Source organism: Cucurbita maxima, unplaced genomic scaffold, assembly GCF_002738345.1.
Source record: "Cucurbita maxima cultivar Rimu unplaced genomic scaffold, Cmax_1.0 Cma_Scf00021, whole genome shotgun sequence".
Taxonomy (NCBI): domain Eukaryota; kingdom Viridiplantae; phylum Streptophyta; class Magnoliopsida; order Cucurbitales; family Cucurbitaceae; genus Cucurbita; species Cucurbita maxima.
Window position 1 is genome coordinate 680,743 of NW_019272037.1, and position 14,205 is coordinate 694,947.

Here is a 14,205-nt window from a genome sequence, read left to right on the forward strand (position 1 = left end):
TTTTTTTTTTTTTTTTTTTTTTTTTTTTATATGATGGGGGGTTTCCTTTTCCTTCCATGTTTACTAATGAAATCGTTCTGATTGTCCGTTTCTTCCTAACCGAACAATCTCCTTTTACTGGGTCAAAATTTGTATTTAATAATATTATCAACCATTTGATGTCAATATTCTGGTGTTTTTCATTAATCCTTTGAAATTTTGGAAACTGGGTTTCGATGAACGCATGCAATTGATTATCATTTGGGTTTTCTTTTCTCCGATTGTTCTTCGAATTCAGTCGTAATTCTTGAGGGTGTGAGTTTGTAAATCAACCCATTTGCATCCATTAAAGCTTTTGGTTGAGACAGTCGACATATATTCCTTCCCGGAATGCTTTTCCGTTTGTAGCTCTCTTGAATCGAGGGTAATCACTAGATTTATAAACTTCTGTCGTGAATATGATATGTGATTGCTGCAAATAGCATAATTAGGCACATGCAGACCTTCTTTTCTCATAATTTCGCAGATTTTCATGGTTATGCATACGAGTTTTAATTTGCATGTGTGGTTGATGAATTAGGTTTTCACGTTATTGCAGTCTATGGACCAGATTAAATCGAGAGCAGATTCTGAGGCCAAAGGGGTGAGATTTGTGATTTCTTCTTTTGATATTGAATGTATTATGGAAATTTATCCTTGTTGCGTAAATGTACGCTATTAGCATCTGACCTTTTGATTGCACAGATCTTCTTCTCCTTCTATTCTAGAATACAATTTGTAGTTTTTTCTTGTTTAACTTCTGTTCTCGAATTTTATTCTGACTTTTGTTTGTTTACCTGGTGATCATAGGTTAACTTCTTGTTGGTGATGTTTTTGTAACGACTGGTTTGAATATTCTTTTGATGGCCTGAGCTCTAGGCACTATAAACATATATATTTTTTCTGTTATCAATTTATTCACTAGGAATCCAAGTCGAGTCATGATCTCGACTGATCTTTAATGTTAATTGTGATCTGTATTCGATAATTTCAAACTTATAAAAGATTTCACTTGATTGTCTGCAAGAACCTGTTATCAGGAAACTTATTAATTTAGATGGTTAGTAGGTTTTGGTTTTCTATACATAAGGTCCAATTATTTGTTTTTTGCTCTCAGAAAAAGTTCTATGGTCTTAGTCTTTTTCTTCTGATTGTACTAGATTGGCTATGCTGCATTTCTTTTATTTTTACTTTGTGATTTGTATTCCTTTTATTTGAAATATTGATGGTCTTTTTTTTTTTTCAATTTGTCATCGCTAGGAATGCCTTTTTGTTTAAATAGTAATATTTTTATTATTATTTTCTTGATAGAAACCAATCATTAAGAATAAATGAAAGAATACAAAATAATAATAATAAATAAATAAAAATAAAAAGGGGCGAAAAACAACCGATTTTTAATCGGGTGACTATTGTATTTATTTATTTTACTTTTCTCCTCTACCATTTCATGGTTTTTCAATTTTTGAGCTAATTTCTGTTCTGGATGTCCACGTGTTTTGTTGTGTTAAGCTAGACATATATTTAAGAATTAATACATTATCCTTTCTCACTGGAGTTTTCTTTTTCCAGGATCATTCTTCTAAGAGCAGTCATAAAAGTAACCAGACTGTTGAGAGGTTGGGAAGTCCTCAGCATCAGAAGGTACATAACTTTTGCACCATTTTTAGATGCTGTGGCAATTGATTTCCACAAAACTTCAGTAATAAGTGGAGAATGCATGATTTGGATTAGAGCGATAAGTCGAGACTATTTCTTGTACACTCAATGTCCAATTTAAATGCAATTCCTTTGGTGGGTGGAATCTGTGCCTTCGGTTTTGTTGGTATTTGTGAGTTAATTACTTTGAACAGAATCTTAGGTAAGCTAACACTACAATTTTTGCTTTATTGGTCTTTGCCACACTTTAGATGCTGGGATTCAGGAACACCTTTTTCTCTCATCTGTGTGCTAGTTTCTTGGCCAGTTGATATTTTTTCAAGTTATTCATTTGTCTCGATGCCGGGCTCTTCTAGTTAACATTCTATTCCACTTCTTCTTAGACACTTCTTTTTGACAGAGGCTAGAATTATTTGTTCTTATGCAATAATTGAATTGTTGTTGAGAGCCCTGCTACATTTATTGTTGAGTTGTTTCTGAGCTTCTTGGTGCAGTTCCTTGGCTAGGTAGTTTTGTGTAGTATTTTCCTTCCAGGGTCACATTTTGCTTTCTCATATAATTTACTTGTATATTATGATTGATGTGTGTGTATCTTGTCCAAAAAAATTTAAGTACCATTTATCAGCAACTTTTTTGTCATGGTGCAGATTTCAGCTAGATGGGAACCGGATGAAGCATGCAGGCCTTTAATTGATGAAGCGCCTGTATTTTATCCTACTGTTGAGGTAATATCCTTTATTAGAAGAAATATTGCATATGCTTCTTCTTCTTTTTATTTATTTATTATTATTTCTGTAGTGTTTGTATCTGGGGCATGATTTATGGTTGAGCTTTGTATTTCTCTTTTACGCTCTTGTTAATCCACTTTTAACATTCATTAGGAATTTGAAGATACACTTGGATACATAGCTAAGATTCGTCCTCAAGCAGAATCTTATGGTATATGCCGGATTGTCCCTCCATCTTCTTGGAATCCACCATGTGTTCTCAAGGAGAAATGTAAATGGGAAAATGCCATGTTTTCTACTCGTATTCAGCAAGTCGATTTGCTGCAAAACAGGGAGCCCATGAGAAAGAAAAGTAGAGGCCGGAAACGCAAGCGAAGGAAGCATTCCAAAGCTGGTACATCAGCTAGGATCACCAATCTTGGTGTAGAAGCAAATGCTACTTCCGAGTCTGATGAAAAATTTGGATTCAATTCTGGGTCAGACTTCACACTCAAAGATTTTCAGGCATATGCAGACTATTTTAAGGAATGTTATTTTGGAATTAACCAGGGCCGAGAGGATTTAAATCTTGATATTGAATCTAGCAAGAGACAGGAGCCTTCTGTGGAGGATATAGAGGGTGAATACTGGCGGATAGTTGAAAAATCTACCGATGAGGTTGAGGTATAGAAATATTGTTTCTTTACTAGTTTTTGTCTTTCTTAAATGTTTGCATGTCAGTGAGTACACTGTTTTATTTTTGCATACTAATCATTGTTTTATTATGCCACATTACAGGTTTACTATGGAGCTGATATAGAATCAGGAACATTTAGCAGTGGCTTTCCCAAGGCCTCATCCCTGGTAACTGAAGGAAGATCAGATCCGTATGTAAAGTCAGGTTGGAATCTTAATAACCTCCCTCGCTTGCCAGGTTCTGTTCTGTGCTTTGAGGAAAGTGATATATCCGGAGTTCTAGTGCCATGGCTTTATGTTGGAATGTGTTTTTCGTCATTTTGTTGGGTAAGTTCATCTTCTTTTTTTAAGAAGAGCGGAGACCTCTCATCTTCAGTTTTCTTTTTGTTGAGTGAAATCTCTTGTCAAAAGAAATTGCCATCCTCCACCTCTCCCTTTAGGTATCCTATTCCTAATATCCATCTGTTCTTCCATTAACTTTTAAATATGGACAATAATTTGTTAATAATTGACAATGACAGCCTAGTCTTTGTATCAGCTTGTTTAGTAGCAAAGCCACTGAAAAATTAATGCCTTGTAGTTATTTCATATATTTGACACCAGTAGAAATCTAAAGGTTATAGAAGTACGTATGGTCATGATGGAAGCCATACATCTTTTTGCATATTTATTATCTATTGCATCTTTCTCTCTTTAGTAATAAAATGGATATTGATATTTAGCAGTTACTTGTTTTTTGAGCCTTGGAAAATGTTGACCTATGTTGTATGAAATATTTAATATTTTCTTCTCAAAAGTCATTCCAGGTTTTTTGTTGTGATTTTTTTCCAGCATGTTGAAGACCACCACCTTTACTCTTTAAACTATGTGCACTGGGGCGATCCAAAAGTATGGTATGGAGTTCCTGGAAGCCACGCATCTTCTTTAGAAGCTGCAATGAAAAAACATTTGCCTGATTTATTTGAGGAACAGCCAGATTTACTTCATGAATTGGTAATTTGATCAATTTATTATTTTCTAACCATACTAGAATGAAATCCACAAACATAAACCTAAACATCTCACCTTAGTTGCAAGTTGTAAAAGTGTTGGTTTGTTATCGTCCAGTCTTAATGATACATCCATATAGATATCATTAAATTGTCTTTCAAATAGCTCATATTCTCGGGACATATTTTCCATCAACAGTAGAGTAATGGACCCTTATACATACCTAGTCCAATTCATTGGATGGTTTGGGACACCTGCTGTGACTTCAATGTTGTATAGCGGGAATCATGAGTCCCCGTCCCGCCTCTTACCTCATTTATTCTCATGGGGATCGGGGCGGAGATTCCCTTTGGGGAATTTTTTTCCGTTTTTATTTATATATTTTTTTAAAAAAATATCCTTTCAAAGAATTTTTTTAATGGATAATTTCCATTTTCCAATATAATTTCTACTAAAGAAAGGGTAAAACATCCTAATAAATCTAGTAGTATTTCATAAGGAAAAATATAGTTTATTCTGCATAATTTCTAAAAACTCAAATTTCAATATTTACTACATAGTCTTCAACCTTCCCAGTCCTGTGGGTTAAATAGATATCTCTAGTGCTATATGTTCTAGCTTTCTACTTTGATGTAGTCAACTGGTGTACTTGGTAACTTTCTGTCAAATCTTAATGACTTTTTTTTTTTGCAACAGGTCACTCAATTATCTCCTTCAGTACTCAAATCTGAAGGAGTGCCTGTGTATCGAGTGATCCAAAATTCCAGGGAGTTTGTTCTTACCTTTCCCAGAGCATATCATGCAGGATTTAATTGTGGGTTCAACTGTGCTGAGGCTGTGAATGTGGCACCGGTTGACTGGTTGATTCATGGGCAAAATGCTGTAGAACTTTATAGTGCGCAGCGACATAGGACATCACTTTCACATGATAAATTGTTATTTGGTTCAGCTCAGGAAGCTGCCAAGGCCCTTTGGGAGATATTAGTTCTAGAAAAGAGAACTCCAATTAATCTACATTGGAAAAGTGTGTGTGGAATAGATGGAGATCTTACAAAAGTGATCAAGGTAAACCTTTCTTTCTCTTCCTCCCAATATCTTCTGTTTGCATTTGCATAGTCTATATGAATTTGGCTCTGATTAAGCTGTATGGCTTAATAATTGATTCGTGTTGTAATAAAACTGGTGTTATCATGTCAATATTCACAGACAAGGGTGAAGATGGAGGAGGAAAGAATGAGTTGCATTCCAACTCATATGAAGTTGCAAAAGATGGAAAGTGAGACTGATTGCAAAAGTGAAAGAGAGTGTTATGCCTGCTTCTACGACTTATATCTATCTTCAACCTCATGCAAGTGTTCTCCTGATCGGTATTCATGTCTTAAGCATGCTAGTAACTTTTGCTCGTGTCCAGTAGGTGAGAGGTGTGTGCTCTTTCGCTATAGTATAAATGAGTTGCACACACTTGTCGGAGCATTAGAAGGGGGATTAGATCCAATTAAAGAATGGGCCTCAAGCTACTGTAAAATGGAGAAGGATGATGAGTCTGTAGCTAAGGTGAAGTTGGGCAGCAGACTGATTGAAAAACCATCTTGGTCCCCAAAAATAATGGATAAGCTAAAAAGAACAGACGTCCCATGCAGTTCATCTAGTCATGCTTCTTCAGAAGTAGTGCAGTCACAGTCTCATCGTGGATCACTTAGCTTAAATACTTCCCACCATAGTTCAGATAGTCAGAATGACATTGTGAATAGTGAAGTCATGGTGATAAACAAATACAATAAGGTGGGGCAGGAGTGCTGCATTGATTTGAACGTTGATATAGTTTCTGATGAGAACGGTAGTTGTGGGCTCCACGAATCTGATAGTAAGATAATCGTTGATTTGAAGGAAACTTATCCTTCAGTGTTTGAAGAAAAGTACATTTGTAAAGCTGCACATGAATCAGAGTTGATGGAATTGGATATCGATCGTGTAAACACCCATCCGGTTAATTATTACTCTTCAAGTGTAAAAGATGGTGTGAGAACGAGCGGATCTAATGGTAGCAGGTTGTTTGGAGTTGATCTTTCACAGTCGCAGTCTGCCTTTTCATCCAACCATGCCTCAAAAGTAGAAACTCTAAAACACTTGGATAAAAGGATACCATCTGGGTCAAGTTCTCCTTGCAAATTGGTTCCTTTTATTGAACCTATAAATATTGGAACAGTTATGTTTGGAAAGCCTTGGCACTGCGAGGAGGCCATATTTCCCAAAGGTATTACATAAAATTACTTGACACCACCAAATGATTAGCTTTAGTTTCCTAATGCAGAGGGTTACCTTTTCTAATATCTTTTTCTTTGACTTCTTCAGGTTTTAGAAGCCGAGTTAAATTCTTTAGTGTGATTAATCCAACTAGTATTGCTACCTACACATCAGAAGTTCTTGATGCTGGGCTTCTGGGACCTCTATTCAAGGTGAGTCACCTCCGCTGAGACGATTTTAAGTTTCAAGATTGTTTTCCTTGAAATGACAAAAGTCGGCGTTTACTCTGTGCCTTTCCAGTTCATGTTGAATTGTTAATAGTTTTTTTAACATCCTTTTCTATATTTAGTAACAATTTCGTGAGTTTCTCTAATTATTCAGTTTGTTCTCTCAAAAACTAGCACTATAGGTTTTCCAGGACAGTCTCATTTAGAGAGCTATAAGCAAATTGGTTGTGTATTAATTGTTTAATAAATTCAGGTGACCTTGGAAGAATCCCCTGGTGAAAACTTCACTAATACCTCAGCAACCAAATGCTGGGACATGGTAGTACAGAGAATAAACCAAGAAATCGAGAGACAGAACCTTAGATTGGGAGGAACACTTCCTTTGCATCTTTTGAAGGAAGTTAATGGATTGGAAATGTTTGGATTTCTTTCACCTCATGTTATTCAGGTAGGACCTTGCTTAAATAGCTTCAATCAAATTTATTTGTTACCTGGACAAGATCCTTGATGTTTGATGTCTGTCCTTTCTTGGTGCATTGCAATATCGTTTGGGTCATCGGATCAACACTGTTTTCATTCTCTGTTAACGATTTGCTTCAAATTTCTTATTTCAGGTGATTGAGGCTCTTGATCCTAACCACCGGTGTAGGGAGTATTGGAACCACCGGCATCATGCAGTACCCTCAAATTCAGGTGACAACACTAACTGCAAAAATTCTGCTTTAAGATTAAATTTCTCTCGGGGCGAAACAAGTGCAACTACTTTTGATATCAATAGGGAAGAGGATGAAAATGTCAATGCAACTATAGCAGTTGAAGGGCATCATCAAAGTGAAGAATTTCGGTCAGTATTAAAGGGGCTGTTGAATAAAGCAAGTCCTGAAGAATTGAGCGTGCTGCGGAGCATATTCTGCACAGAATTGCAAACAGCTGAATTGAGAGCAGAATTTGCAGCACTGATCAAAGAGAAACAGGAATAGTGTAGATAGTTTAGTAAAATATATGTAGGTGTCATCATTCTTTTCTAATTCAAGCTTTAGCTCTTTCTCGGTCAATTATCGAGTCTATTCTCTCTAATGATTCCTAGCTTAGACTATGCGACAAATTAAATTATTCTGCTGTCTGAGATATATGCTATTCAGCGCCATCGACAACAACGATTACGATATGATTGGTGCTGCTCTCATCGTAGGAGATTCTGCTAATTTTGCTGACTTGTGCAAGTGTCTGTCTTAGCGTTGCATTTACTAGTAGGCAATTGGTTTACCAGAGTCCAGAGCTTGTGTGTTCTTCTATCTTGATTCAAACTCTGAGAGCTGAATTATATCAGGAATCTGTGACTTAGATCCCACTCGGTGCTCTGTTAATGGTAGGAGGAGGATTGGTATTGATGAGAGTCTGGTACCCATTTTTTGACCAAACTGAGCAAAAAATTTGCTAGGTGTTGTGTGTAAATTTGGCCAGTTACTAACATTTTACCTGAATCTGTTTCAGTATACTAAACATAATGCTACTTTACCACTAGGGTATAACCCAAACACTCTGAGTGTGTTCTTCCATTTTTAACTTGAGCTGTTTAACACACATTCATGGGATTATCATATTCAATGTCATCTTCCTTTCAAGTTTGTGCATTCAATTTCTAAGACTTTGTATTATGGAAGGAAACTAAAAGAAACTGGAATTTCATTGATAAAGTGACAGGTACAAAAAGAATGGAAGGGAAAGCTAAAGGTCTAAGCAATAAGATTTGTAAACCATCTTCAAGATAGATTCTTCTTTGAATAAGGTTGACCTGGCCTACATGCCAGGAGACTCTGGAGATGAATAAGGTCAACTTTTTAGGTAAATTAAACTCACGTTTGTTAGGCAGCTTTCTACCCTTATTAATGCATCATATGTTGGTCTGTTTATTAAAATATATTTCTTTGGGAGTGAGGATGGGGATGCAATTCCAATTTTCCTACTCAACCTGCAAGATTAGAAACTTACTTTTGACCAGTAGAGATTGACTCAGTCTCCTCTTCGAGGTCAAATCCTTGACTAGTCAACAATATGACTACGTCAACATTACTAACCCCAAAGAAAATAAACATCCTCCTAATTGACCAAAGCTTGTATCCATTCCAAACACCTTGCAAGTAACTAGTAATGTGGCACACAACATAGTCATCTACTATTTTGTATATTGTGAGATCCCGGTTGGAGAGAAAAAACATTCCATATAAAGGTGTGAAAACCTCTCCCTAACAGATGCATTTTAAAACCGTGAAGCTGATGTTGATACATAACAGGCCAAAAAATGGACAATGTGTTAGTAGTGGGCTTGAACTATTATATCCACGGTACCATCTACTAAGGTGTATATGATTGGTTTTTTCTCACAATGACAAGAAGTTGTTGTACACTAGTCGGGGCTAACTTTACATGGCCACAAATATACAGAGCGACTAGTTTAGACCTACCATGGTGTCATTTTGTGCAAGGAAGATATGGTACCTTCTACCCAATCAAGTTAAACATGGCCTCTATTTTGAATCATGAACAGTTTTCAAGTATAAATAAGGACCTTCGTTATTCTGGATCCTAAAAAATGAAAGCAACTTCAAAGAATTAAGGAATGGAATTACCCTGTCTGTTGGAGCCGATACCCTCTAATCGAGCTCGCTATCAGCAATAGGCCAAAAGCGTTTCCGATGAACATCCATGTGCGGAATATAACTTCTCATTCCCCCGGCAATTAAGGCAGAAAAGAAAGCTTAAGCCTTCGACTGTTCATGAACATTGAAGTGTCGAGTCGCTTGCTCGCTAAATTATGCCACATTCTTTTCAGGTCTTGTCTTTCGATGTTTTGATCCTTCTTCTCGTAAAACTAATAAGAACAAGAACATTCGTATTTATCTTAAGGTACAGATAGGAAAATCAAAACTAAATTTTGCCATGCTCTTCTCCATGTTTTTATATAATGTACACGAGTCTCAAAGGCGAAGGTGCTAACAGAGATTGGCAAACACAAATTTCTTCGAAAGCAATTACACTCAAAGCAATTACACTCAAAACTTGCAAGATGAAACCATTATCTTTTAAAACAAAGTTCTGAAAATATATAGGAGTTCATGATTCCAAAGATCATGTGAGGTCATTTTCATCCAGTGGTTCTTCGTGCTCGTCTGTTGCATCAGCCTTCAGTGCACTCACATCACCTGTAGGCAGTTTTCTGGCAAGCCTGATAATCTGCAGCAATTTCGTTTTGACCAAAGTAGGTCGATAAATCAGTCCATGACACAAAAATAGAAATCAAGCAAAATTTAATGATACAAGCTACACTGACCAAATCTAACATTTCTCTACATAATTTCAAAGTGACGTCAGTTAAGCAAATATTTGAAGAAGCCATGAATTGAAATGTGCTGGGGGCATTTAGATTGCTATGAATAAAAATAGTTTCAGAGGAACCATGAAACTTTCAAGTTTCTATAACTTGATGCAGAAGTTCATCTGTCATACAAAATCAATTTTGGACCAAAATTTTGGGAAATCTCTCGTTGTTGCATTTTGAATTGCATGTTACGGTAAGTGATGATGTCTTCTCACTTGTTTTGAAACCCCAAAATAAAACCAGAACCATATGAAAAGAAATGCTTGGACGGTTGTTTCTTCCATGTCCTTGTTTACTATGTTTCAACACTATGTTTCCATTTCTTTCTCGTTCGCACCTTGGAGTTTCAAAGTAAAGTAACATTTTCTTTGCATTTCTATCTCTTCCTTTTCAAAATGGGGAATCTTTCCCAAGGGAAATAAAAAATGATCTGGTTGTAATTAACAAATAACATTCACAATCAACTTTTTACATCAATTGAAATGTAAAAACATTACCACATGATCAAGATGAGAAATAGTGCTTGATTGAGCCACACGCTTGATTTCCTCAACATCTCCTTCCATATAAGCAGATATTAGCTTATTAGCAGCACGGTATTGGTCAGTTCTCAAAAAAGCATCAACTCTGCATAGAGAAAATAACAGAATTTCAGCCCAAAAGTACTTCTTTAGGATGTCGTGTGCTATAAAATGTTAAAATGGAACAACTTTCTCATCCAAAATAACATAAATTTTCACTAAAGGTTAAAAAATTATCCATCACCAGTTCTACCATGGAGAAGGAAAGCCTATTTGATCTCTCGGCAGCTTAAATACTCCTACCATTTGTCTAAGTGAAAAGAAAGATCAATTAAAAAATAACACCTGACCCGTCTATAGAAGGGAGAAGAGAGCACCCAGATGGCCATCAGAGAGTTATCTTCACTAGCTTGTTCCTTAGATTAGGAGAAGGTGAATATGGCTACTCTGCTGCTTTTATATAATTAATATTAATCTAAGGTAGGAAATAAATGCACACATGTACGTCAGATTTATATGCACAACCAGATGTACAACCAGATGTGCGTCTAATTTACAAAGTAAAGAGGAAGGCGTATATGTGCGTCTGATTTAAGCAAAGTAAAGACAACCCTCTTAGCCTTTTTTCTTTTTACTGTGCCCAGCAATTCCGATTACTTCGTTTGTCCTTTACTAAGTCCAAATAACAGATATTTATCATTTTCTGGACTTGATTGATGTTGGTTGGGAAAAATATATCTTCTTGTACACATATAAAACAATATAATGGAGATAATAACCAATGGAGACAGATCTTAATTTCAAAGATCACATTCTGAACTTAAAGACATAATTAAACAGCGTATAGAACAGATGCTGAGGATCCTATTAAAAGTGGATCAACATCTGGTATATAATTGAATACCTACCCAAGGCTAACTGGAGAATGACCAACCTGAACTTTGTATGAAAATCTGGGAAGCAGATGAAAAGATAATCATGGTATAGTCCAGAATTTATACTCACTGTGAACAGTCATTGTAGCACTTCTCAGCTTGTTTGAAGTCATGGGCGTAGAGGTAAACAATGATCGCACTAAGATATGCCTGGAATTAACAAATATATTATTTGCAATAAGTCTCATTTCTAGGTAGATATTGCAGCACAAGAATGCAGTTTAACTCTTTCAACTACTAATCACTCTCTTTATATGAACTTTTCATTGACTAATAAAAAGAAACAAAAAAATATAATTAGCCTATAAATGCAACACCAGTAAATCTAAAAATCATCAATGTGATAGAAAGATAACAATTTTCTTCTAGGAAACTCAATTAACAGGCTTTTTCCAATGATAAGGAAAATTTCATTGCAAATTAATATAATAAAAGTCAAAAAGTAGAATAACTCCTACCTTGCCCTGGCTATGAGTTGCATTGCACTTATCGGCTGCCAAACCCCATCGCAATAGCAGTTCTGCAGCCTCAGAATATCTACATGGAAAAGGAAGCTCATATATAACCTAAGATTTACTACTAATTTTTGTGAAATAATTCAATACTTTAAGGCTTTTGATTATGGTAGTTTCAAAATAATTCAAAACTTACTTCTCTAGTTTTACAAAAACACTTGTAGCATCACGATATAAATCAAAGGCCATTTGTTCTCTGCCATCCTCTTCCAGAAGTGTACAGGCATCAGTGTATAATGTGATAGCTTCATCTGGCTTGCCATCTTCCAAAGCACTGTAAGAAGATATACAATTAAAATGTTCAAGGGCATCTATAGTAAGATATACTTGTATCAACTTGTATGTTTGTAAAACATAAAAGCAGAGACATATTCCTTTAAGATACATTTATGGTTCATCCATCCCAGTGAAGGGAGAATACAGTAGTCCATTGAGGAGCTCATTTAGTATTATTGTCTTTGACCTGTGACTGCTCAAGCATAAATGAGCAAATAAAAGGCAAATGCAACTGTGCATGCAGAAGGACAGTAGCCATACATGATAGACTTATGGAGTACAAACTACTGGAGCCAACAGCAAGGCAAAGTAGGTCAAAGCTATTGTATGATTTTAAAATATGAACGGAAAACTTATTGTGCAATTGGGTGATGAAAAACTACCGCTAGAGAAATTACAGCAGCAAAGAAATGTAAACAACAAAGATTCCTTCCCTTGAGAATTAAGATTTACTACTAATTTTTGTGAAATTTTTGTGAAAGTGATCCTCTGGTGTTCCAAAGGAGAACAAATTTGAGTTTTGTTCAATTATTATTGACGTAAAAAACTTATTTAGAATTTTCATATGCTTTATATCCTTGAATAGAGGAGCTTCATTATTTTCTGGATTGTTTATGCATTAATTAGTTCTGAGAATGTTGTTGACTGCACAAAGCTAACTGATAGCTTTTTTTGGTTAAGAAACAAACAATTTAAATGCAAATAAATGAATACAAAAGAAGAAGAATAAGAAATCTAGCCTCGAGCAATTTGGATGAAAGACGAAAATTATGTGATGTTGCATAAAACATATACTTACTGAGCACCCTTTGATAGAGCATCAGATGCAGGTTGCGATCTCCCACACAAAATATACAACTCAGATGCCCTTCTATAAAAGTCAGCAACTTCAGTCAAGTTACCCAGTTCCTTTGCAAGAGCACCAGCAGATTCCATATGCTTAGCAGCGTCCCAGGGTCTAATAGCGGTGAAGGACTTAAAGGGTGAAAACACAGGTAAAGAAACAAATCAATGCAGGCCAAAGAATGGCCATCTACCAGTTCTAGAAATAAGGATACGAGGAGAGCATCTCTTGCCCTTTTGAAGCTTTTTCAAACGCAATCTTTGCGTTCTCGCGGTTATTTCGGACCCTGTACGCATTGGCTACAGCAAAGAGACATGTTCTTATTTTTATTTCTCAGGGGAGGAAAGATTATCAGCAAGTAATTCAAATATCTGCAATTTTCACGTTCTTGAATGCAATTAGAGAGCTTAACTAACTATGTGAATAGAACACAACATACCAGCCTGCTCATAGAGGACAGTGGCAGTTTTCCAATCAGCATTCCATCTTGTCATACTGAGTTTTGTTCTACAGATTCCACAGGAAATAAAGAAAATGAATACAAATCAAAGAAAATTTTAACGCTAAGTACAAACATGAATTCTGACTAATGAACTTCCCAATCCATCCGATCCACCCTCTTCATGCTCGGTCCCAATGTGGATTCTCATGGACTTATTAATTATATTTTTCATATTCCTTTCCATTTCTGACAGACACTTCAAACTATCACTTCCAGAATCCATAACCAGAACTCAGAAGCAAAGCGAACTTCAAAGAAATCAGACGAGAAAGTGAAGAAAACGGTGCAGAGAGCGATGATCGAAAGAAGAAAACTAACAATTTATCGGCTTTGATCATTAGCTTGTCGGCATCGGAACTAGACATGATTCTCGATCCTGTTCTGCAATGGATTCTCCTCTTTCGTGATCGTTCGGAATTTCGCTCGACGCCTGATCGAGCTGTACTTCCAATTTCCCTTTACGGCACCGAATCGATTCGACAGGTAAGTATCCCCCCTCTATCGATCTGTTCTACAACTGAACAAACAAACCAATAAATTTGCAATATCTTTATCCCTATCAAATCCAATGTTATTTTGCAAATTTATTTTCTTAAAAAAATTATTTTCAACAAACCTTTCTAAAACTAAGAATTTAATTTTTCTTAAGATTTTTTTTTTTTTTTTTTTTTTTTTTTTTTTTTTTTTTTTTT

The 14,205-nt window shown here is 35.8% G+C and overlaps 2 protein-coding genes across 3 annotated transcripts in view; one reads left to right on the top strand and one right to left on the bottom strand.

The window, feature by feature from the left end:
* Nucleotides 1-8,081, top strand: part of LOC111495200 (lysine-specific demethylase JMJ18-like) — an 8,963-nt gene extending 882 nt beyond the window's left edge. The window contains exons 2-13 of one of the 2 annotated variants that reach the window (XM_023145132.1): nucleotides 578-622; nucleotides 1,591-1,662; nucleotides 2,325-2,402; nucleotides 2,559-3,068; nucleotides 3,183-3,407; nucleotides 3,912-4,073; nucleotides 4,767-5,135; nucleotides 5,277-6,324; nucleotides 6,423-6,526; nucleotides 6,795-6,989; nucleotides 7,156-7,234; nucleotides 7,320-7,530. In XM_023145132.1, coding sequence (XP_023000900.1) covers nucleotides 581-622; nucleotides 1,591-1,662; nucleotides 2,325-2,402; nucleotides 2,559-3,068; nucleotides 3,183-3,407; nucleotides 3,912-4,073; nucleotides 4,767-5,135; nucleotides 5,277-6,324; nucleotides 6,423-6,526; nucleotides 6,795-6,989; nucleotides 7,156-7,234; nucleotides 7,320-7,351 — 2,916 coding nt within the window. In that variant the 5' untranslated portion in view covers nucleotides 578-580 and the 3' untranslated portion in view covers nucleotides 7,352-7,530. Of the gene's footprint in view, nucleotides 1-577; nucleotides 623-1,590; nucleotides 1,663-2,324; nucleotides 2,403-2,558; nucleotides 3,069-3,182; nucleotides 3,408-3,911; nucleotides 4,074-4,766; nucleotides 5,136-5,276; nucleotides 6,325-6,422; nucleotides 6,527-6,794; nucleotides 6,990-7,155 lie in introns of both variants that reach the window. The other variant, XM_023145131.1, reaches the window with a different exon arrangement.
* A 1,301-nt stretch (nucleotides 8,082-9,382) lies between these two features.
* LOC111495099 (gamma-soluble NSF attachment protein) lies at nucleotides 9,383-14,069 on the bottom strand. The gene is made up of 9 exons (XM_023144972.1): nucleotides 13,832-14,069; nucleotides 13,451-13,518; nucleotides 13,226-13,310; nucleotides 12,967-13,125; nucleotides 12,028-12,165; nucleotides 11,835-11,913; nucleotides 11,447-11,526; nucleotides 10,418-10,547; nucleotides 9,383-9,775 (listed from the first exon to the last, which is right to left on the bottom strand). The coding sequence occupies exons 1-9, from the start codon at nucleotides 13,876-13,878 to the stop codon at nucleotides 9,671-9,673; spliced, it is 891 nt and encodes a 296-aa protein (XP_023000740.1). The 5' UTR covers nucleotides 13,879-14,069; the 3' UTR covers nucleotides 9,383-9,670.
* Nucleotides 14,070-14,205: the final 136 nt, after the last annotated feature.